Below are 25,264 nucleotides of genomic sequence, written 5' to 3'. Positions count from 1 at the left end.
TGTAGAAGATTGTATGTAATGCTTTGTTACAGCAGTTTAGGATTAATGATCTTTGGCAAGTCAGTCTGTGCAGCATCGAGAGGTTTTCAGTTCTCTACCCCAGTAGACTGTAGTTTGAGACTCTTTAAACTGTTCTTTATACAAAAAGTCATGCTTTATTACTCACTATTAATAAACCAATATATCAGCCTGACTGATTAATTGGCCTGCCTGATATAGGCACTTGTTTTCTGTTTTTAAATATTGTATAAAATGTTTAATTTGTTATCATTAAACTGTATTATTAGTAGTGCTTCTTGTAATCTTACTTTTCTATTCTGACCTTGATTAATATTATCATAGACTTAACTTTAGTTTGTCACTTAAGTAAGTAACTACAATACTGTTCAAAAATTTTGGAAAGATTCTCTTACGTGCACCTAGGCTGCATTAATTTGATCAAAACTGCAGTAAAGACAATAATATTGTGAAATAAAAAAAGATTTTTTTTAAATTCAGATTACAATAACTATTTTCTATTTTAATATATTTAAAAATGTAATTTATTTCTGTAATGGCAAAGCTGAATTTTTAGCATCATTACTGCAGTCTTCAGTGTCATATGATCCTTCAGAAATCATTCTAATACGCTGATTTAGTGCTCAAGAAAAAATTCTTATTATTATCAATGTTGAAAATTAATGGTTTCGTGGAAACTGATACATTTTTTTCTGGATTGTTTGATGAATAGAAAGTTCAAAAGAACAGGGTTTATTTGAAATGCAATCTTTTGTAACATTCAGTGTTGGATAAGTTACACAAGTAATTAATTACTAGCTATTAATTATGTCTTCAGCAAAGTAATTAAATTAATGTACTAATCAATCTATCTGAAATGTATTGCATTACTTATTACTAATTACTTTCTAAATCCCATATCAACCTTGACCTTTTAAACAATACAAGAATAGACATGAAACTGCTCTTAATTCTTTCAAATAAATAATATAAAATTATTGGTAACACTTTATAATAAGGTTCATTAGTTAAACATTAGTTAATGTATTAACTAACATGAACTATCCATGAGCAATACATTTGTTACTGTATTAACTAATCTTCGTTATCATTAGTTAATGATAATACAGTTGTTCCTTTTTTTGTTCATGTTAGTTCACAGTGCATTAACTAATGTTAACAAGATTTTTATAAAGTATTAGTAAATGTTGAAATTAACATTAGCAAAGATTAATAAATGCTGTATAAGTGCAGTTCATTATTAGTTCATGTTAACTAATGTAGTTAACTAATGAACCTTATTGTAAAGTGTTACCAAATTATTCTTGAACCGGCCAAACTATATGGGAGAAGGTTACACTAAAAACATACATTTTAACATTAGATGCTGAATTTCAATGTTAAATCCACTATTGTTTTATTTAGAATTGTTCTATAGTCTATACAGTATTTAATGCAATTACATCAGAATGAACTATTTAAATTACAGATATATTAAGAGTAATGCCTTACTTTACGTTTTCAAAGGAAAGGTAATTAATTTACAGTAATTATTTACTTAGTAATGACTTACACCCAACACTAGTAACATATTATGCATGCCTTTACTGTCACTCTTGATCAATTTAATACATCCTTGCTGACTTAAAGTATTAATTTCAAAAAATGTCATGGCCATTTTTCTTTAGAAAATATAGAAAGTATTGTATTAAATGATATATTATTAACATATATTGGCCATTGACCACTCTGCTCTCTATATATATTAGGTAATCACTCTCTGCCTTGATTAAACTAGCAGTTACGAGGTAATGGAGGAGGAGTATGATCTGAGCAACTAGTAATTTTGGGTTACTGGATCATTAAATCATTAGCCCCATCATCAGACTGTTAACCCCATAACGGTTATGTATTACCTACTTACTGCTAATAGTTACATACCAGCCCAGACATAGAAAGGATAAACTACTGTTATGGCGTTTTAAGGTTGTTTTTTTTTGGACCACTGTGAACTATCGTTGTATGGAAAAGAAATGTGAGAAGATTTTATTAAAAGTTCTATATTTGTGTTCCATGGAAAAATGACAGTGTATGGGTTTGGATAGACTTGTGAGGGTGAGTTAAAAATGACACAATTTTCATTCTTGGGCAAATTGTTTCTTTAATTATAGTTTTGGTTGTGGATGCCATCTAGAACTAGGCTATTGCTCCAGAATACAGATTTTTCTGAATAAGTATATAGAGATTTTTTTATTATTATTATTATTGTGAGATGGACACAACAGGAAAATGTATAGTTTTTTTCTAAAACACTTTAAGCAGAAGTAGATCCCCCCCCCCCCCCCCCCCCCCCCCCCCCTTTTTTTTTTTTCTCACGACACTCAGCATTAGAATAACTCACTTAAGCACATCTTTTCTAAAGCAGATTCCTTAGGGTAAAATAAACTGTCATAGATCTCTGAAGCCGATGCCAAACAAAGCTGTTTTCGAGCTCAGTAATTTAGCTTTCAGCAGTCATGTTGGTACAATACTGCTGGATCAGCTTTGTGAATTGAGCCACGAGCTCACAAATAAATTCCGTGCAAATGTGTCAGAGACAGACTGAATTGGTTGGTTAGAAGATCCGTTGGTTGGTGTTTTGAGCCTACTTGGCTCTGCTATTAAGGTTTGGTGGAGTCGTACTGTCATATTTGTAAATTTATCAAGTGGCTGCCATCAATCTGAGTGTTGGGCAGGGGTCTATTTTTAACATAAAAAAAAATTAGGAGCACAGTCAAAAATTTAGGAGCACTTTCTGATCAATAACAGACATTAACTTTCTCATTACAGGGTGATATTTGCCCCTTTAAATTAATTTCCTGGGGCATTTGTACCATTATAAGAACAATTTTTCTAATCTTATTAAATGTATGCATCATATTTAATCAATTTCTTAAATTAAAAAAGAAAATTTGTTTTTAAATGTTAAACAATAAATTCAGTTACAACAATAAGACCCAATCGGACTGTTACCAATCAAAAGAAATCATTAAAAAAATCCATCTTTGCACTGCAGAAGTGACACAGAAGCTCCATCTGAAGTGGTATTATTTAGACATTTACATAGACTGCTTAATGCAGCTCATTTGTAAATAATGTTGTATGAATGTTTTTAAAAATAATGTTTTGAATATTTTAAGTAAAAACAATCTATGTAAAGTGCAAATATGAAAATAAAACCGCCAGTAGGTGGCGGTAAATCTTAATGTGCGAGTCATTCATCAGTCGTTCAAAACGCAGATTCATTCAAAATCACCGTTGCTTGGAGATGCGACAGTTCTGGTGTGGCTTTGTTTGAAACTATTTTCACGAAATCGAGCAAAAACAGAAATTTTGTCACTTAATATCAGCTTGTTTATTGGACTTCAGTCAGATCAGTAAATATCACATTTGCAATCATGCCAATACTCGGAGAAACAGGAGTCTACTCGTGTGATATTACTTAACATAATGCTGAGATCGACTGTGTTACGGTGTTCAGCAGCAACACCGGTTATATCACTTGCCCACCGTGACCGCGGCACCGGCCCCACCGTCACCGTCGTTTTGATTTTTTTTTATAGTAATAATAATCATTTAGTTTAGTTAGAAAATAGACACTACAATTAAAACGGAGCGCGTCTGCTCAATTCAGTGATCAGCAGGTGTCAGATTTCACCTCACTTCGCCTATTTCGCCTCATTTTTCTGAATGACAAGACGATGGATGAAAATTTGGTTGACAAGCGAAATGTAAAAGCGGATATTTAAGCGAGTTTGTCATTGTACTATTTTGTTGTTGTGTTTTTCATTAAGAATAATAATGAACCCACCCACCATTCAAGCGATTGCCGCCTCCGAATTGCTGCTACTTCAAAAGTTAAAGTAATATATGCGCACGGGCATTCATAACGGGCTTTTTGTTTTTGTTTTTTTAAATCAATTTTTGGAGGCATTTTTGCCCCAAAACCCTTGATTATGATAATCCAAATGTAGTATTTACAATTAATTTGGCCGCAAAGAAACAGCAGCATGAGACGGTCTGTTAAGTGCGCATGGCTGCATCACACCGGTTGCACCTTGTAAACAATCTTTGAAGTGTAGTCTGGAGCGCACGTCTTTTGCACTTGCTCTGCTGTGCTGACTGAAGCAAAGTCTTTGAATTAAAGGATTAGTCCACTTTCAAATAAACTTTTCCTGATAATTTACTCACCCCCATGTCATCCAAGATGTTCATGTCTTTCTTTCTTCAGTCGAAAAGAAATGAAGGTTTTTGATAAACATTCCAGGATTATTTTCCTTATAGTGGACTTCAATGGCCTCCAAACGGTTAAAGGTCAAAATTACAGTTTCAGTGCAGCTTCAAAGGGCTTTAAACGATACCAGACGATGAATAAGGGTCTTATCTAGCGAAACGATTGGTCATTTTCGAAAAAAATTTAAATGTATATGCTTTATATAAACAAATGTTCGCCTTCTAAGTGCTTCCGCCAAAACCGCATTTCCGTATTCTCCAATAAGTTTACGCTGTATGTCCTACGCCTTCCCTATTCAACTTACGGGAAAAATTTAACTGGCGCTGCGTTCGTTCCGTAAGTAGAATAGGGAAGGCGTAGGACATACAGCGTAAACTTTTTGGAGAATACAGAAATGCGGTTTTGGCGGAGGCACTTAGAAGGCGAACATCTGTTTATATAAAGTATATACATTTACTTTTACTTTTTTTTTTTTGAAAATGACCGATCGTTTCGCTAGATAAGACCCTTAACCTTCAACCGTTTGGAGGCCATTGAAGTCCACTATAAGGAGAATAATCCTGGAATGTTTTCATTAAAAACCTTAATTTCTTTTCGACTGAAGAAAGAAAGACATGAACATCTTGGATGACATGGGGGTGAGTAAATTATCAGGAAAAGTGGACTAATCCTTTAAGGCATGAAAAGCAGACGATTGCAGTACGAAACATAACTGTTGTTCAATTTAGATGCATTTTGGGAGTTTTTAATTCCGATTGTAGATCTATTCATGAGAATTGATCGGATCACTCGCACCAGTGCGCCTAAATATTTTTTCACAGTCGCGCGCAGTTATTTTCAGGAGCAAATGCGAGTGAAATGGGCGCACTGTAGAGCAATGGGTGATAGACATTTGGTTTGAATATACTGAGGTTTTGGTTAAATGACATTCTCTCAGTCATATATGGGACTGAAATAGCATGAACATCTTTCATTGTTTCAGCACATCTTCAGTAATGCTGAATTTTGGTGAGCTGTGCCAACATCCACCAGTCCCTCCCCTCTTGATCACCATGGTGATGGCACCCTGTGCTCTTGTAACCAAACATGTTATTCATTCCCAGGCCCTAGCCGTGGCCCAGTTCCCGGTTTTAGGAGAGCTTTCTCATGAGATGGGAGCACAAACAGGCACATGGCGATCCAGGCAGTTTAATCACCACGACTATTAGGCCACAGTCTTAAAATGGTCTGGCTGTGAGAACGGTCCACCCCACCTACCAGTGGTCTTGGTTTCTCTTTAGTCTATTGCAGTAAAGTTCTTTTCTTCACCTTCATCTTTCTCCTCTCTTTAGGGTGGGGTATGTTCTCAAACATGTCTACTGCAAACATCTGACCCCTGAGTTTTGTCAGGACTGGGTGGTGGTTTATGTACAGGCCCTGTTTATGTAAGCTTAATTAACTATGTTTAATTGGGTTGGAGTTTTAATCATGTTCCAGAACATTGTTAACGTGGAGCACACATAAATTCAGCACTTGGTTTAAAGCTTTTATGTAATTATAAGGGCTCATTGTTATGTCTGTGCTTAGAAAGCTTAGTTGTTTTTTTTAAATGGTTTATTTGTTGGAGCTGTCCTGGATATTGCACCTGGGCTGCTGTTGTCTAGTCATACAAGTACAACTGCTATATATTTGAATGAAGAAAGCTCAAATTGCCCAAACAAAAGCATATATTTCAATAGCATTTCCAATCACAAATAAAAAATATACATTATAGCTCAAAAGTCACCAAGGTTGCATTTATTTGATCAAAAATACAGTAAAAACAGTAATATTGTGAAATATTATTACAATATAAAAAAAAGGTTTTCTATTTTAATATACAGTATTTTAAAATGTAATTTCTTCCTGTGATGTCAAAGCTGATTTTCAGCATCATGACTCCATTCTTCAGTGTCACATGATCCTTCAGAAACCATTAGTATATGCTGATTGTATGCTGAAACTTTTCATATTATCATCAATGCTGAAAACAGTTTGCTGCGTAATTTTTGTGGAAGCAACAGTAAAATTGTTATTTAAGGATTCTTTTATGAATAGAAAGTTTAAAAGAACAGCACTTTGTAGAATAAATGTATTAATTTTTCAAAAGCAAAAATCTTACCCCAAGCTTTTTTTTAACTGTAGTGTATCGTGAAGCTAAGTTTATAATGGTATCATAAATTTAGTTAAAATCATTATTTACATTACATTTTTTATTTTATTTACATCATTATTTTTGCTGTTATTTTTTCTCTTTAGTTTTCCACTTATAATTCTGACCTGTAATGAGCAACAGAAACTTTCTCATGGCCTTGAATGGAAAATAGGACATTAGGTCTTTCTCTGTCTTCACATTCCTCTATACTGGACAGTATGCCAGATGGTCCTGTCTGCTATTATCTTTAGGTGGAGTGTGTGTGTGTGTGTGTGTGTGTGTGTGTGTGTGTGTGGTGAGGGGACACAGACAAACATGGATATCCAGTCACGCATAATTTGTCTTGATCAAAGGTACAGCTAGTGCAAAAATCTGAGATCCTAGCCGCGATCACTTTTCTACTTTTCTTGCACTATAAACAACCTTTGGTATGACTTCACCATGTCGCAAATGATCTTAATGACGCGATTTTCCTGCAGGACATGTTAGGCTATGTCTGGTACAAATGCATGAGACAAAGATCTCATTTGTGTGGCGTGGGCAAGTTCAACCACAAAGTAACTTGCCTGTGTGTGTCAACCCGTGAACAAATTCTAGTGTAATTACTAGTTTTGTTGAGCAGTATTGACCTGATTTCTCTTTTCTCTTCCAGTCAAGTGCTTCTCGGAGACAGCAGCGCATGATAAAGAACAGAGAGTCTGCCTCTCTCTCCCGGAAGAAGAAAAAGGAGTATTTGCTGACGCTGGAGGCCCGTCTGAAGGTGGCGCTCTCAGAGAACGAGAAGCTGAAGAATGAAAATGGCACACTGAAAAGACAAGTGGAAGGCCTTATGAGTGAGGTGGGTGTCCATACTATCTACACTGTCGTTCAAAAATTTGAGTTCTTTAAGATTTTTAAAATGTTTTTGAAAAAAGTCCAACTTAAGTAAGTACTGTAGATTTTCAGGTTGATTTTTGTCCACTATGTGAAGACTTTTAATTGAAATGGGGTGAACTGTTGCTCTAAGATATGTTAATACCTTATCATTACTCATCTCTTAAGAACTCTGTGCTGAAAGCAACAGCTCCAAAACGGAGAGCTGTGTGTCTTATGGCGGTCCTGGTCTTCTTGGTCTTCAACTTGGGTCCAATGAGGTAAATAACTTTAAATGAATCAGTATTTAAACTTGTCACAGATCAAACAATTGCACTTTCAGATTGGTAAATGAGTGGATCTGTGTCACATGAAATTTGTAGATGGAAGTACTTGGTAGCACAAGGAAAACTTGGTGGTCCCATTGGAAGATTCTCATATGCAATTCTTCTGAAAGAACCAGTAGGAATGTGTTATATAAAGTTTTTTAATATCCTAACATGTTTTGATTCCTTTTGTGTCCCACCCAGTCTGCTTGGAGGATACAGAGGGTCTACGTTTCCTGCTGCCCCTGGGTTCAATGGCAGACACCTGCTGGGCTTTTCCCCAGAGTCAGAGAAAAACTTCAATTCAGACCGGCCTCAGACTGATACATTTAACCCTGTGAACAGGTAATACTATTCTGTAGTCTTCTACATTTGCATGAACACCTAGTCATGCTCAGTCTTCTATGTGGGACCCTTACCTGCCAAAGCTTGCAGAGTCCATTTTTGCTTTAGAAGTCAGCACAGGTGTTGAGTGACTCTGACCAAATGTCTGTGTAAGAGAACAAGGCTCTGTTCTCACATCTGCCCCACACATTTTTTTTATACTGAAACTAGGCAGCTAGCTAAGTTTGTTGTTTTATCTACCCAGGATGATGTTTTGAAAGGCAATACTGCTTTCTCATGTCCAAAAAAATTGTTTCAAAAACATAAAACTCAGAGGACTTCAGATATCCCACATGAAAAGACATGAAGACATGATTACTTTGAAAACCTGTCTCTGTGTTTTCTCAAAGACATTCATCAAGCAGGTCTAGTCAATTTTGAATTACTTCACTCCCAGGGGTCATGTTTCAAACTTCCTGGGGCCTGAGTTAGACAAAATCACCAGCTTTAGTAAGACTGTGAGTTGTTGTTTTTTTTGTTTTTTGTTTTTTGGCCAAAACAGGAGGTGTTCCACAAGGCTCAATTTTAGGTCCGTTTTTATTTCTCTGCCTCCTCCTTTATTCTCTGGTGTTTCCATTTCTGCTGTTTTTTCCACTAACAACCATTCTTACTCTGGAGTCTGGACTAAAGTTTTCTTATCCAGCTTAAACTGTAATAGATTCTTTGAAAGGCATCGTAGGGTTGGATTGTTTGATCTGAGTAGTTTTTGGCTATCCGGGGAGCAAAGCAGGAAATGAAATTATGTCATTTAGCGATGGAGAATGAATGAAAGGATATAGACTGAGATCCAGATGTTGATTTTCTATAGGGAGTTCATTGACCCCTGAAAGAATTTAAAAATCTCCTGTGAAATCTCCAGTTTATAGAATATTTCCACAGATCTCATAGCTCCTGCCTCCTGTATTTGACATTCCTAAAGGGTTTATTCTCAACTTTCTGCCTGCTTCCCATTCTGAGTTTGGATCTGTCCAGAGATTGCATTTCTAATAATCCAGGATTTTTTCTATGTGAAGCATTTTTATTGATGAGTGTTGAACATATTAAGAACAGTTTAGTCTGCTGTCTTTAATTTATTTATTTCTTAAACCCACAGTAATCCAGACTTCCCACTCACTATTTCTTTTATGAGATGAGCTTCTCTGTGTCAGCAAAGATTGTGAAACATAAATCCAGCTTCCCAAAGCTTCACTGTCACTCATCCCCAGCCAGAAGTGTTTGACATGTCGTTTCAGAGGCCACATGTTTTCCTGGTTTTCTGAAGCTATTGTGTTAAGCTGTAGTTGTCTACATCAGTTTCTTGCATGGAGATGGTTTAGGATTTTGTCGTTCATGATATCTTTATTTTAAGTACATTTTTATTGTACCTGTGCTAAACATGAACTTGGCATTAGTTGTTGGCAGTGTTTATTTATAGCTTTTAGAGACGCTGTCTTTTTCCATCGACAAGATAAGAAAGAACCTTCTTGGCTTGCACACTTGCACATGGTATTCTTTCAGATGTTAAGCCAGTACCAAGAGATGATTAAAACAAGAGCCTTATAAAATTCCGTACATTGTTTTGTAATTACAATGTTCTGATAAAGACTCTAAACCCCTTCTCCATTCTTTCCTTGTTACTCTTTCCTGTCTTTAATATTATTTTTATTCTCGGTTTCTCATAGGTTGGAGGATGTGGAATCAGAGCAGAAGGCTCTGATGGTAGTCAAGGATCCTCTGTATTTCAGAACTCCACCCCCCTGCCAGCCACCCGTCAACAGGACCAAGTGCATTAAGTCAGTATTGAGCTTGTTTAACATCAGTGTTGATATTACCCCATCCCCTTTGTTATTCAAATGCTGTTTTATTATACATTTTATAGTGTTAGTAGTATCTGGCAATTCAAGCCAATTCTCTTAAAATTTTGAACGACAGAGTGTCTGGTCCACAGTGCCCTAAATTTGCCCGTCTGATCTGATCTGAACCGAGAAGGAATTTTTATTACAATAGCCCTAAACCATAGCACTGGTACTGAGCTCTGTTGTTATGACAGTAAAAGATAATTGTAACAATCTTCTTATCAATGCTCCAACAGCTGTTAGATCAGCTTTTTTTGAAAAAGGATAGTTCCGCTCCTTGATTATGAGGTTGAGCCATATTTGAATCCGTTGTAAAATACTCTATAAACACACACCTGTGACCTCATTACATTAGCATCACTGAACCAGCACTTTAAATTATTATTTGTTATTAATAAATGATTAAATTTTTTGGCTGTGAGTTTATAATATAGTAATCATTTTAAAAAAGCAATTAAAAAATGAAAAAGGCCCATGGTTTACAGTGATTTTAAGGCCCTGATATACTTGAAGCGAAATCGAAGAACTGGTGTGACGTCATTTTGAACAAAATCTGGCCTAAGTTCATTTGATGTTCATTTTGGTAAAGACCATCAAACTACTATTGGTCTGTGCCGATTACATAATAGGTAGGTGTGGCTTTGATGTGAAAATCTTCTCTGGTTCATTTTCACTTCTATCCATACCGTCGAGGTCAGACGCCCATGAATAAAAACATGAATACACTGCAGTCGCTTTATAGTAGAAATTGAATTTTTAAATCTAATTGAAAGAGACACTGACACCGTTTTTCATGTTTAATACTGTAAAGTTGCTTGATTTTAAACAATCTATTGTATAAAGTGGTACATAAATAAATGTGACATGACTTTACTGGAATGCCGAATTACAGAGCTTATGCAAACATCCACATTGCTATGAACAGATGCTTTTTTTAACTACTGTTTTCACACAGCTGTTGTGTGTTAATTTTGTTATTAAAAGGAAAGCGTGCAGCACATTTACATATTCTTCTAAATGCCACTCTCAGCAATGTGGCTAACACCACTGGCCATGTATTTTGAACTTTTTACCCCTAAGCAAAGAATGAAAATGAACTTCGCTGTGAGTATATTGGGGCCTTTAGAACAGCTAATGTGTCTAAAATTACTGTAAACCATGGGTTCTTGGGACTTATTGCTTTAATAAGAACCTCAGAGTAATTTTTTGCTCTTCTCTGTATACTGTTTATTTATCATGTAGTTTGGTTGCAATTTCAAATTCTATGTCCATCCATTCATCAAAAATTCATAAGTCCACAAAGATACGTTCTTGTTGACCATAGTTTTTTTTTTTTTAAATTTTATGCTAGCTAAACCACTCTGTTCTGAATGACATAATATTTCATTTTACTGCCTGATATATAATAAAATTGAAATGATGTTTCTGCTCTGCATAACTATAGGATAGCACATGAGCTAAGAGGCTGGGTACATCGTCATGAGGTTGAGCGGACCAAAACCCGCCGCATGAGCAACACTCAAAACAGAGGCAGAACCATCCCGGTATGACCTAACAACATTTTTCTTCCTTTAAGTCTCAATTGTCTTTCTAAATTTATTTTATTCTTTATTTTTTGCTTTCTTTTTGACATTGTGGAAAATCAATCCTAAAGACTGGATTTGAAATGGATCAGATTTGTGTGAACAAAGCCAGAGAGAGACACCACCTAAGGGTCTTGACATTGTCCAGTTGTAGTGATTGAAGAGCCTTGTTTCTTTCTCTTTGACCTTAAGCATGACATCTGTATCGGTACGAGTCAAATGCAGACTTTTTGTTGCATACCTCCAACCTGGATACAGGCAGCTGAGAACCACCAGGATATAACACTGTTTATTTTCTTTAAATAGATCTTTCTAAATGTTTACCTTAGGGATGAGACCACTTTCTTTGCTTTCTCTCCTCTCACACTGCTTGTCTCTTTCATTCCTTTTTAACCCACTCTTAGTATAATCCAGTAGTCTTGGGAAAGTAAACAGCCCCCTACCCCAGTCTGCTCATTCAATCTGACTTCTCTCTGACTAATTTCCTTTTTTTCTTTACAGTCTCTGCCACACTAAGTCTTCAAAAACCACTGTTAGTAGCTTTACTTGATTTGAATGTGTGTAAAAACCCTCGCTGTTCTGTTTAAGCCTTAAAAGCCCTATATAGAGTAGTTAATTCATATTTTCCCACAATGGTGAGAAAATATTAATCAATTAATCTTATTTAATGCTTGTCTGTTGCAAGTCTTGAAATGCATACACACATTTAACATTTACCTTATTTGATAGCCATGCAACATATTGACTCCTGAAATGGTTATACCACAGCCACAAATCAATGATAAAAGTTCAGAGATTAGCCACATGGATCAGGATGGTGTAGCTTAATGGTTTTAAGAATTGGTCTGGAAACTAAAAAGGTTATTGTTTTAAAAAATCCTTAATCTATCACCATTGTGCTCTTGAGCAAGATGCTTAAACACACTGTTAATCCAGAAGGACTGTTTCTGTAAATGATCATGACTGTATTGTGTGGCATAACATGGCATAAATGTTCAAGAAACATATTTTAGATTCTTTACTGAAAGCTGTATTGAAATAATTTTACATAAATAGTCCTGTGATAAAAAGTGCTTCACAATTCTAGTTCCAGAAACCTTCCCTTGAGCCTCCTTTTGGTTTAAAGTGAAGCTGTACAGTTTACACTACGTACAGGCAGAACTAATCACACTGTTGCTTTAGTTCCTTATCATTTATTTTTTCAGAAAACTAAGTGAGAGCAGTTGGATGGACAGCTTGTTATGATTTTGAGAAGCATAGTGTGCAGCAAGTTGATTGTTTGAAAGGCTGTACTGTGTTTGAAGTGTCTGCCTTATGTTGGGAAACTGCCCTGACAAACACAAACACGCATATATTCACTGATAACCATTTTCCACTAATAGGTTCCCATCGCCCAATCTGAAACCCTTCCATGCGTTTCCACTACATTAAAGGCCTTCTGGCCCAGAAAAACGGTACCAAAACCCTGGTGGTCTTAAACAGGAAACGCTAACGCCAGGGAAGTAATGTCTTCACCAACAACGACAACTCAGTTCGCTCTCATTATAATCACAAAGCTGTGTACTCTGGTACCGCCAGTTTGCATAATGTTTGCTTTCCATCACCAGGACTGAGCCACTAAGTAAATACTGTCGTCATGCAGGGTGCTGAGAGGTTGGGTGATTGGAGATAGATTGGTATACTGACAGATGGCTATTTCCCAGACTCGGTGTACTGTCGACACAGAGCACAGAACTAAACAAAGTTTGAGAGAGATCCACTTTATCAGTCTAACACTCAATGACAGGAACTGAAGTATAGAGATATTAAAGCACGTACAATGACACACATGGCAGTGTGCTTGCGCTCATATTTGTTTTGTAAAATTTGGTAAAAGGAAGTGACATTTTTCTTTTTATTGTCCAACAGAAAGCAGCAGATAAACAGGCTGAGGTACCACAGATAATGACACAGATCCAGTACACGGATTCCACTGAAAAGTAAGTTTCACTAGATGTGTGAGGAAGTTCTTGCGTCATCGTTTGGGCCAAACAGCATATCATTTAGTCCCTGTCATCATGGTCTCTGTATGAGGGTCAGTTGTCAGTTTTTGAGTCTGCAGTGTTTTATCAATGCTATACAGGCTTTTTAATGGGATATTTGCTAATGCAAGCAAACTTTTATTTGTAATGTAAACTTATGTTGTCATGTTCACTAATGTGCATTCTGAGAAATGGTCTAAGGACAATTAGAATTTATGTGTTACAAAGACAACTGAAGTTTGAAGCCCAATTCATCATGATCTGCCAAAGTAGATGGTAGATTTGACATAAATCTGGAGCGTGTAGAGGTGTGGAATTCTGCCCTTCTCTTTTAAGATAATTTTTCCAAAGCTGTCATCAAGGCCAGTAGTAATGCTTGAGGGAAATTTTTCTGACTATGCCATATATAATTTAATTTTTTATTTTTTTTTGTACACAATCATCGGTACATGTTATTCCAAGAAAACATTATTTATTCCTAAACTTTCATGAAATTATAATACCTCTGTAATAACTTTCCTTTTCAGTGTAATGTTCAGGTTGATGTTAAACAATAGCCAAATTGCTATATAAGTATCGTTTTAGGTTATTCTTGCAGGCCATTCAGCCTTTAATATAATTTTTTTATTATATATATATATTTTTTTTTAGTAATTACGAGATGCTCTCAAGGGTGAAATTGACTCTCAGCTGTCATGTCCCAATCAAAAAGCCACCTCACAAGTGGGTGCTGGTGTGTTTTAAGAGGGGAGTAGACCTCCACAAAACACTGCAAGCTCCATTTTGAAACCATTATCAATTCCAGATGTATAAAATCAAGTCGCATTCTGTTTCACTTGGAAATATGTCACATTACAGTACCGTGTGATATAAATGCCATTTCTGTTGACTTAAAATCTATCCTGGATTAATGGGGGGGGGGGGGGGGGGGGGGGGGGGGGGGGGGGGGGGGGGAGGAGGGAATATATCTTGAATATTTTTTACACCTTACAGACGTATCTGCCTACATACCCGTTTTTTTTTTGGTTTGTTTTTTGTTTTGTGTTTTTTGGGTGGATCACTTGTTCTCCCTCAGGGTAAATCATATTTTTGACTGCTATAGTTTGGCTGACCTCAGCAGTGCATTGGGCAAAAAATCAGCATGGCTGACATTCCATTGTATCACACTGACAACAGGGGAAAGGCCACATTCACATAGGAAAGAAAGTGTTTTATCAAGAGATTTGTGAGAACTGTAATTAGACTTTTCGCTTCCTCATAGTTACATAGTATTTTTATTATAACATATGCAGCAAAATAAACCAGATACAGCTAGAACTTTTTGAAATGAAATTATCGGTATGTAATTAATTCACTATTCAAAAAAAAAAAAAAAAAGTAATTCACTATTCAGTATAAGTCAAAGATTTTACCTGCAGTAAACATCATAACAAGCACATGCAGTACTTATCCGTGGTAAAATGTAAAACGGTGTTTGAAGTGTTTGTATCTTGTATATAGGATTCCCAGCAGCGAGCTGCAGGTGTACTATGCCCCGCGCCGCACCTACAATGACTTCTTTGATGAACTCAACAGAAGAGGGGACACATTCTACGTGATCTCTTTCCGCCGGGTAAGTTGACCTGTCTGCTTTTTATCGGACTATGGCCACACATGAACATGGTTAATTGGTTTTAGAGCCCACACAGCATCATAAAGGGACACTTGAGATGGTTCCACCACAATAGAGCACATGACCTGTCAGAGAATCTTCTAGCATGTGTTAAATCTTGGGAGGTCTCCTGGTTTTATTCAGTTTGGGGTCAATAAGATTTTAAGAAATTAATATTTTTATTCAGCAAGGATGCATTAAATTGATCAAAAGAGACAGTAAGGACATTTATAATGTTACAAAAAAATTGTATTTCTAATAAATGCTGTTCTTTTGAACTTTCTATTCTTTAAAGAATCCTGAAAAAAATTCCACAAAAATATTAAGTAGCACAACTGTTTAACATTGTTTAATAACATTGATAATAATAAGAAGTGTTTCTTGAGCACCAAATCAGCTTATTATAATGATTTCTGAAGGATCATGTGATAGTAAAGATTGGAGTAATGATGTTGAAAATTCAGCTTTGCCATCACTGGAATAAATTACTTTTTAAATATGTAGAAATTTTAAATTGTAATATTTCACAATATTACTGTTTTTGCTGTATTTTTGTTCAAATGAATACAGCCTTAATTCTCTTTTAAAAACTTTAAAAAAAAATATTTTTCAAAAATCTTTCTGACTCCAAACCTTCGAATGCTATTAGTTTTTTTAATTGTTTTTATTTTTTTAGTTCCAGTATAAAATGGTTAAAGTTTAAAGTTTTATTTGTCAAAGTATTGCAGCTGTGTTGTGAATTTGACTGTGAACTGGGCTGCAAATGTGCCTTTCCTACTACATTTAGCAATAAATTGTAACTCCAGGGCATTTATGATTCAGTGGCATACACTTAATCCCCTCAGATTTGATGTCAGATGACCTGCACCACAGAACAATTGCTCATTGGATTTGCCAGGTTTGTGAGATTCATGGTAAAGAATCATCAGAATCTATTCAAGAGAATTGTTCGAGGCTGTTTAGATCAACTAAACAAGACTCTTTCTTTTGTGTGGTCTTTGTAACATGGACACATGCACCATATTTTGCTGTAATCACTTGGCTGCATATTATTGTTTATTATATCCATAACATCACATGCAAAAAGTGAGCTGTAATTTATTTTAGTGCACATATATATATATATATATATATATATATATATATATATATATATATATATATATATATATATATATATATACATATATATATATATATATATAATATAATTTTTTTTTTTTTTTTTTTGATACTTTTATCTTTGTATTAGGCGAAAAGTTTGAATCTGCTAAGAGTTATTCAAATGAGTCAGGCCTCATTTGAATAACTTTTTTTGTACACGTGTACATGATCTCAAGCTGAGTGTAATTTATTCAGAGTCAGACTGCATTTGTAGTAATCTGCAAAAAAAAGTTTTGTGTTTCAGTCTAATTGCACGTCATCTTTCATCAGTTTGTTTTTTTTATTCCTTGTATGTTTAGTTTTTTCCATACACTCAGTACATGCTTTTGATTATTCACTAGGAAGATTTGAATAATGTTGGCCGACATATTTGAAAAAAGTAATCTTAAATCTCTTTTGTTACGAAGGGAACGACGCACCCACATTGGCTCAAAGCAAAAAGGCAAAATTAGCGCAATAATATATTTCACCAGTTTGCATGGGATGCGACAATAGATGGTTATCACTCACCAGTTCATCCTGGTGATTTTAATATTTTTTTAATGGCAAACAGGTCTTCACATCTTTTTTTTTTTTTTTTTTTTTTTTTTTGTGAAAGTAAAACAAAGAAATGACTCATCATGTCAGTGACTCATAATTAGAAAAAAAAAGATGTTTTCGTGGATGCTACGTCCTGTTCTGCCAGCTCTTTTTTCATTCTTTTTTTTTTTTTTAAACAAGACTTGATTTAAAGACTTTAAAATCAAAGTTGTCATTGTTTTTTGTGTTCATTAACCTCAGCCCTAAAAATCGGCCCCATCATAGGTGAGTTGAGCCAGAAGATGTTTGACTGGTTTAGTCATAGTCAGTCACTGCCCTTTTTCCTCTGTTTCGTTATGTCTCTAGGTTTGGTCACTCTTTTGGGAAGTCAGACATTAAAAATATTGACTCAGCTCCTTCAAAACATTCTCAGATGATGACCTCCATTTATGAACGTAAAGTGGTCAAAGCCTTATCCATCAGATTTGCAATTCTAATGTGTGACCATTTATTTAATAGTAGACAGATAATCAGTGAAAAATTGAGATTTTAAAGGAGTTTGTCCACATTTTTTTTCTTTTAAAGAGTAAAAAAATGTTTTAGTAGAAAACCTCAAAAGGGCCATTTATGGTTTATCACAAAACAACAAAAATTATGAAGGGGAAATATGGATAGTTCATCCAAAAATGAAAATTGTCACCTACCTTTTTTGATATAAAAGGAAAATAAAAAATAACAATGAGTTCAAATAACATGGGTGAGCAAATGAAATTTTTCCAACTATTTTTGGGTGAACTAGTCTTAAGTTGAGTTCAACCACTCAAAAGCCCTAATTACAACATTTTATGTCTCACAGCCATGAATCCCTGGAATATTGTTAAACAACACCTGTTGTCTTTTAACTTGTTAGATCAGCCCTTTTCTGATTTGTTTTCAAGAATGTGAAGCTTAGAATGGAGACAATCAAGGATGAAAGGATGAAAGTAGTTGTTAATTGTTTCAGAAATGAGAAAAAAAAAATTCATGAACTTTATTAGTTTTTGTTTGTGGGTTTATTTTGTCTCCTAGGTTTCTGGGCATGTCTCTGAGAATTTGCTTGTCCTATTTATTTTTTGCTTCTCTGGACTGTGTTTGCAACTTAATAGTGCTGATATCCCAGAGTTGCACTTAAAAACGTTCAAACTGCACTAGGGATGTTTCTATTGTCATCCTCATGTAAGCCAATCATAATATCCTCAGCTTGCAGGTCCCTCTGAGCCTGTCACACTTCAGAGTTGACGAGAAGTTCATGTCTATCTGATGAGATGGGTATAGCTCATACCATTCTCCACAATCACTTGCCCTTATATTCTTTATGTCCCTCTACTTTTCCACCTTTCCTCTCATTGGCACTAATCATGGCAGCTATTGAATCGAAGGATCGCACACACGGGTTTCAGAGATGTTCCAGGTCACCTGCTGGAGTACACGAAGAGAGAACTTGGCCACTGCTCTTCCAAAAATACCTCGTTGTTATAATCTAGTTTATGGATCCACAGTGGGTTGGGGAAGAGGGGAAAAATGTGAGAATAAGGTTTAACACAAATGTAATAATCTTTGAGAAATATTATGACATATTTGGTGTTTTGTGTCTCTTTTTAATCAGGAACAGAATTGAACATTAAATGGATAGTTCACCCAAAAGTGAAAATTTTGTCTTCATTTACTTGCCGTCATAAATTTCTTCCAATTAAAAAGACAATTAAATGGAGACTCAGCTAGAGAATTGGAATCCATTGAAGAATAAAATTTGAAATGACATGAAGATGAATAATTAAAGACAGGATTTTTATTTTTGGGTGAACTATTTGTGTCTCATTGTGAATTCCATCTTCTGCACAGCTTTACTACATTGGCAACAGATGGTATTAAATGCTAACACATTCACTGAAATCTACATGACTCAAGACGTCACAAATATATGACCCATTTCCCATCCATCACATAGACATGAGTGTTATTACAATCTCCAGCTCCAGGGCTTTCCTGTCCATATGGTTTCTGTCTTCAACAGGTGTGTGTCCTGACAGGAAAATGTCTCCGAATGGTACATTGAGTTAGATTAATGTATACAAATTTATGACCTGATTATAGAATTGTTATTTGACACTCTAGCATTTCAAATTTTAACTTGCACTGAAAGAAACTGGCTTCAGCAAATGTTATTTGTATAAACACTAACGTTTGGGTAATGTATATATGTATATCAGTATGAATTTCTTTTATTAAAGAAATTAATTACAAAAAAATGTTCTGATTTAAAAAAAACATGTATAATGGCTTCCACAAAAACATAAAGCAGCAACTGTTGTTATTATTGGTAATAGTAAGAAATGTTTTCTGAGCACCAAACCAGCATATTACAATGATTTCTGAAGAATCATGTGATGCTAAAGATCGAAGTAATGACTGCTGAAAATTCAGCTCTATGTTAAAGAGTAGTAAATTGTAATAATGTTTCACAATATTACTGTTTTTACTGCATTTTTGATCAAATAAGTGCAGCCTTGATGAGCATAACAACATTTACTCTCAAAAACATTAAAAAAATCTTACCAACCCTAAACTTTTTAACGGTAGTGTATACTGCTATATACAAGTGATGCTGTATGGTCTGGATATCAAGGCCTCCATCCTCAGATTGTGTTTAACTTTTACTGTTCAACACAATCAGTCTTTTTCAGCAACCAGATTTATGCTTCAAACATCTTCAACAGTGACTGGTACAATTTATGTCCTCACCAAAGTAATAAACTCTCCTCATGCATGTGTTTTTATGGCTGTTCTTCTTTTACTTACAGGATCACCTCCTCCTTCCCGCCACCAATCACAACAAAGGCAGCCGCCCCAAGATGTCTGTGATCCTGCCAGCTATGAATTATAATGGTAAGAGAAAAGAGTTGTGAATGATCTTGTTAGCTAATGAATGGTGTGTGTTCACATGAATCTGATGCAGATTTTTGGTCCTTGTCTCACTGATTTTTAGCACAATGAACACTGATTTTTAAGATGCTGTATCAAGTTATAAGTAGTTTTAAAAAAAAAAAAGTGTCTTGCAAGAAGTGCATTGTTCCATTCTCTTGCAAATGCCTAGGTGTTTTTGATTGCAAAAAAAAAAACAGTCTTTCGACTGGCAAAATAGATATTTGTTTGCATTTTAACACACATCCTACACTCAAAACCACCATAGCCAAAGCGTGTCCTGCTCTTAGACCATTACTGTTTATGCCTGTGTGCTGATGAGAATACAGTCAGATCACTGTTCTTAAAACCAGTATGGTGTCTTCACTCACAGCAGGCCTGTAGCCTCTGATTACAAAACTGCTGGATGAGAAGGTTTCACTCAGAGCCCTGACAGGGGACCAGTACATAAGAGCTCCCAGAGATAATAACATTTAACGAGCCAAGCAGGGGATTGATTTGACTTCTGGGATTGATTTATGTTGTGTGTGTGTGTACACGCACGTTTTTGTGATTTATGAGGACACAAATTTGTATAATGACATGGGTATTACACTGGTATTATGACATAAACATGAAATATGAGGACATTTCATGAGTCCTCATATTTAAAATAGCTTTAAAAAAATACTAAACAATGTTTTATTAAAAATGTAAAAATGCAGAATGTTTTCTGTGATGGATAGGTTTAGGAGGAGGGGGATAGAATGTACAGTTTGTACAGTATAAAAACCATTACGCCTATGGAATGTCCTTTGATAGCAAAATAAACCTGTGTGTGTGTGTGAGAGAGGTGTATGTATATTAAAAATAAGTTAAATGTATTGCATTTCATTTTATTTATATTATAGCATTTTAATATTTATATTAAAAAATAATATTGTATGTATATATACAGTCAAACCAAAATGTATTCAGACACCTTGAACATTTCATTCATTAATACAGTTTATTCACTATAGTTTAAAAAAATGGTAATAAAATATGACAAGATCTCTGTGTCAGAAAACAGAAAAAATTAATCTTAATTATGTCAGATAACACTTAAGCAAAGCATGGTCAGGTCAAAGTGTCTGAATAATTTTTGGTTCCAAATTTTTATCAATTTTACTGGTAGTCCACTCTATGAAGAATTTTTGGGTATAATATGTCAGTTTACTTTATTTTGCTATCCTCACTTACATAAATGAACTATAGTGTCCTGCACCCACTAGTAAAAATATATCAAAAATGTAATTTTTGGTTTGACTGTAATATATATATTGTAATATATATATTGACTGTAGTGTAATCAGTTATTGATATTTCGTTGTTTCTCTCGTTTTTGCATGTGTTTGGCACAATTTGGCATGTGTCTTTACCTTATCACAAATGAAAAAAATTGAATCCAAGCACAACTACTCAATATACTTAGAAAATCTTTAACGATTTTTTAAATAATATTTGAATAAAGGGTGATGTCAATTTTCCTATGCTGGACATCACTTTTATATATAGTAATAACAACAACCACATATATATGGTTGCTATTTTGAAGACAAAAGATGACTAATCATATCTATAACAGTTCCATTCCCTTTATTATTGAATTTCTCTCCTTTCATTCCTTGGCTGTGTTTGCAGTATTAGATTAAATTATTCCGATATGAAGTATATACTTGTATGAAGAATCATACAAGTATAGTCATTCCTATTGTGTTAATACCTCATGTCTGAGTCCTTGGCAAACAATGTGTACATCAGGACAAATGCCCCTACCTTTTAGTAGTTATCTCATGTTGCTTGTTTGTGTCTCTGTGGGACACATTGACACATTGTTAGATGCACTTTAGTCGCAGACACCAGGACAGATTGCAGACCTGTTTCGTCAGGTGTGTGCACTGTCCCAGCAGTGAGCTAGAGAGCCACAGCTGATAAAATTGTGAGAAAGAAAAGAAATAGAAAAAAATGCACTGGAAACCAGAGTATTAAAAAATCTCTCCAAAAATGAGGGCGTTTTATCCAAGTTGTTTAATGACAAGAAGAATAAACATTCCTGTTGCTATGTGCGTGAGTTTGTGTGAGATTGTGATGTCTGGGAAGAGCATGATGTTGTAATTGACGCACATAGCCTGCGATTAGTTGTGCAGCTCAACAAAAAAACAAGAAACCTGCCATATCTTAAAGATCATATACTGGAATTGTTTATGTAAGTATTCCCTCTTGAGAAGACAGTTGAGCATGGTGTATTCTCAATCAGTTTTTTCTGGCTCCATTCTGTGTTGATTTAGAAATGCATGTTCAAAGTTGGCTTTCACAAAGGTTTTTTTTTTTTATTAGTGAACCAGTTTTGGACAACTCTGAACAGAGGTTTAGTTTTGGAAATTGCCCCCAGCTGATTCTGTTCCGTTCTACATGCTCAAGATTGTGTTTGGGTCAGGATGTTTTCCACCACATATGATGCAGGGATGGAGGAAAAATCTTTCAGTTTTCAAGGTGGTCGATTTCTGTCTTGAAAACAACATAAATAACAAAACAAAAGTTTTTTTTTTTTTTTTCTCGATCGATTTCAATTTCATGTTTGGTTTGGAGACTGTTGCTGCAGTGCCTGGCAGAGTCGGTACATATATTATCTGTTCTCTTTCACTGTCTTTCCTGTGGGGAAGTGAGTCAGCATTATAATCATTTGTGAATGTTGAATGTGATGACCATTATAATATTCCCCTTTCTTTCTTTGTATGTGCACTGCATATGTTTTCGAAGTCATATCAGTGAAAGGCATTGCTTTTGTTAAAAGCAAAAAAAAACTTTTGTCCAGTTCATAGACAGTTTATAGTGACGACGACGTCTCACAAGCTCCACAAATGACAAAAAACCCCCACCAAAAACATACAACTTATGCATTATATTTCAAGTCTTTTGAAGCCATACTGTAGCTCTTTGTGCAGAAACATCTGAAAATACATTTACTCATAATCTTTCCCTCCAGCGAACTGTTAACTCACAAATCACTGTGACTGGATCATTTAGTCAATGAGTTGAATTCGGCAACCAAATCGGTGAACAATTCATTCATTTTGAGATGGTTCTTTTTATTAATGAACTTCATCCATTTCACAAGTCAGTAGGAATAATTCATAACAAATCATAGTTCAACTCAATGACTCAACTCAATTATTTGTTTTTGAGTGAACTATTCCTTTTAGGCTGTAAATATTGACCATTTTGGGGTAAACCACTGCTGTTATAGGGGGAAAGTGAGTTTGGCTGGAACCTCAAATGTTCACAACCACATTCTCATCAGGAATTTACCCTTGAGTCCACATGTTGCCTTAATCAGTATTTTAAATGGTGTTTGGAAAATCAGGCCTAGCCCCAGACATATCCAAAAAAGGGAATTCACCTAACTAAAAAGCCTTCTGTAAGAATGGAAAATGACATTTCTGACATATTGGAAACTTTATATATAGGATGGAAAAGATCATATTTTAATATGTGATGATGTGTATAGCTCAGCAGTTCAGTGTCATTTTAGTGCTTGCAGTGAAATACAGTGAGATGATTGAGATAATTGCTATAACCCATCATCTGTGATGAATTCTGCAGCATTGCTGAGGTTTTTTAAAAAAAAAAAGCACCTGTGAAAATACACATTCTGTGAGATTTTTAGACTTTATTCTATAACATTGTGGTAGTATCAGAGATAGATGGGAACATTTGGTTTCAGGAACACATCAGAGAGACTGACAGTTCAGTTTACTGTAAATCACTGCTTTTGAGATCATCATTGTGGGTGTGCTGCCAAAGCGCTTGTCAGGAACGACTAAGTGTAGGATACGTAAATGTATTCACCAGCAATGGCTGGAAAAGTGCTTTAGATTGACCTACTGTGATGCGCTCCAACCTATAAAGTTTTTATCAGTGCTGGAGTCTGCTGTAAAAGTTACTTTCCTGCCGCCCATATGCTGTGCATGCATGTGAAGCTCTCTCTCATCTTTTTTTGGTATAGAGATCTGTCCTTATAGACGGTAGGCCATAGAACATCTGTAGTAAGTGTAAAGCGTCATGCTTTTAATGCTGCCTTACAAAATAATAATCACTGCTTGTGTTTGACGAGCACTTTTATGAGTCTGTCAAAACACGGGTAAAAAAGTCGCAACCTGACCTTAGACCTTAGTGTATGTTAAACCAAAGCTCGATTAGTATTGCTTACTGCATATTTTAGAAGAGTAAATTTGTACTTAAGTAGCAGTAGATTTTGATAAGTAAAAGGGTAATTGCCTATTAAAGGATTAGTTCACTTTCAAATGAAAATTACCCCAAGCTTTACTCACCCTCAAGCCATTCTAGGTGTATATGACTTTCTTCTTTCTGATGAACACAATCGGAGATAATTAATAGATATCCTGATGCATCCGAGCTTTATAATGGCAGTGACCAATGAGTATGAGCTGAAGAAAGTGCTTCCATCCATCCATCCATCCATCATAAACGTACTCCACACGGCTACGGGGGGTTAATAAAGGCCTTTTGAAGCTAAGCGATGCGTTTGTGTAAAAAAAATCCATATTTAACAAGTTATGAAGTAAAATATCTAGCTTCCGCCAGACCGCCTTCCGTATTCAGCATACAAAGAAAGTGTAAAACTCTTACAGTTGAAAAAGCTTACACTACATCCTACGCCTTCCCTATTCAACTTAAGGAAAAAGTGTAACTGACACCAGTTTATACTTCCTTCGTAAGTTGAATACGGAAGGCAGTCTGACATTTTGCTCATGTACACTACCGTTCAAATGTTTGTGGTGGGTACGATTTGTTAATGTTCACCACAGCTTTATTTACTTAATCAAAAATACAGTAAAACGGTAATATTGTTAAATATTACAATTTAAAATAACTCTTCTATTTTCTCCATTTTCTCTGTTATTCTCTATTTTCAATTTTAATGTATTTTAAAAATTAATTTATTTCTGTGATGGCAAAGCTGAATTTTCAGCAGCCATTACTGTAGTCTTCAGTGTCACATGATCCTTCAGAAATCATTCTAATATGTTGATTTGCTGCTCAGGGAACATTTCTTATCAATGTTGAATACAGTTGTGCTGCTTGCTATTTCTGTGGAAACAGTGATACACATTTTTCAGGATTCCTTGATCAATAGAAAGTTCAAAAGAACAGAATTTAAGAATAGAAATCTTTTGTAACATTATAAATGTCTTTACTGTCACTTTTGATAAATTTAACATTATTTCGCTAAAAAAAAAGTATTGCCTTTAAAAAAAAAAGTTTGGAATGGTAGTATACCTCTCATGAACCCCATTTTCTTTCATGTGGGAGTCATCTGCTGTGTTTACTGCTATGTGAAAATAAAAGGCGGCGTGTGTCTGACCTCTATGAACCGTCTGTGTGAAAGGAGCTCCTAAAATGCCTCTTAACCTCCTCGGGCCACCCAGCACATCATCTGCGTTTCTTTAACAATTACTTTCACACCAAGTGCTGATTTATAC

The 25,264-nt window shown here is 35.2% G+C and overlaps 1 protein-coding gene across 1 annotated transcript in view; it reads left to right on the top strand.

Annotated features, from left to right (window-relative positions):
- The window catches only part of atf6 (activating transcription factor 6), a 38,501-nt gene that overhangs the window by 11,349 nt on the left and 1,888 nt on the right, over positions 1 to 25,264 (top strand). Inside the window, exons 8-15 of the mRNA XM_051876182.1 lie at positions 7,096 to 7,281; positions 7,485 to 7,576; positions 7,826 to 7,966; positions 9,667 to 9,777; positions 11,285 to 11,384; positions 13,332 to 13,402; positions 14,945 to 15,056; positions 19,619 to 19,703. Of these exons, the coding sequence (XP_051732142.1) occupies positions 7,096 to 7,281; positions 7,485 to 7,576; positions 7,826 to 7,966; positions 9,667 to 9,777; positions 11,285 to 11,384; positions 13,332 to 13,402; positions 14,945 to 15,056; positions 19,619 to 19,703 (898 nt within the window). The remainder of the gene's footprint in view (positions 1 to 7,095; positions 7,282 to 7,484; positions 7,577 to 7,825; positions 7,967 to 9,666; positions 9,778 to 11,284; positions 11,385 to 13,331; positions 13,403 to 14,944; positions 15,057 to 19,618; positions 19,704 to 25,264) is intronic.

Source organism: Ctenopharyngodon idella, chromosome 20, assembly GCF_019924925.1.
Source record: "Ctenopharyngodon idella isolate HZGC_01 chromosome 20, HZGC01, whole genome shotgun sequence".
NCBI lineage: Eukaryota > Metazoa > Chordata > Actinopteri > Cypriniformes > Xenocyprididae > Ctenopharyngodon > Ctenopharyngodon idella.
Note: the sequence above shows the minus strand (reverse complement) of the source record. Positions and strands in the feature narration are given on the sequence as shown.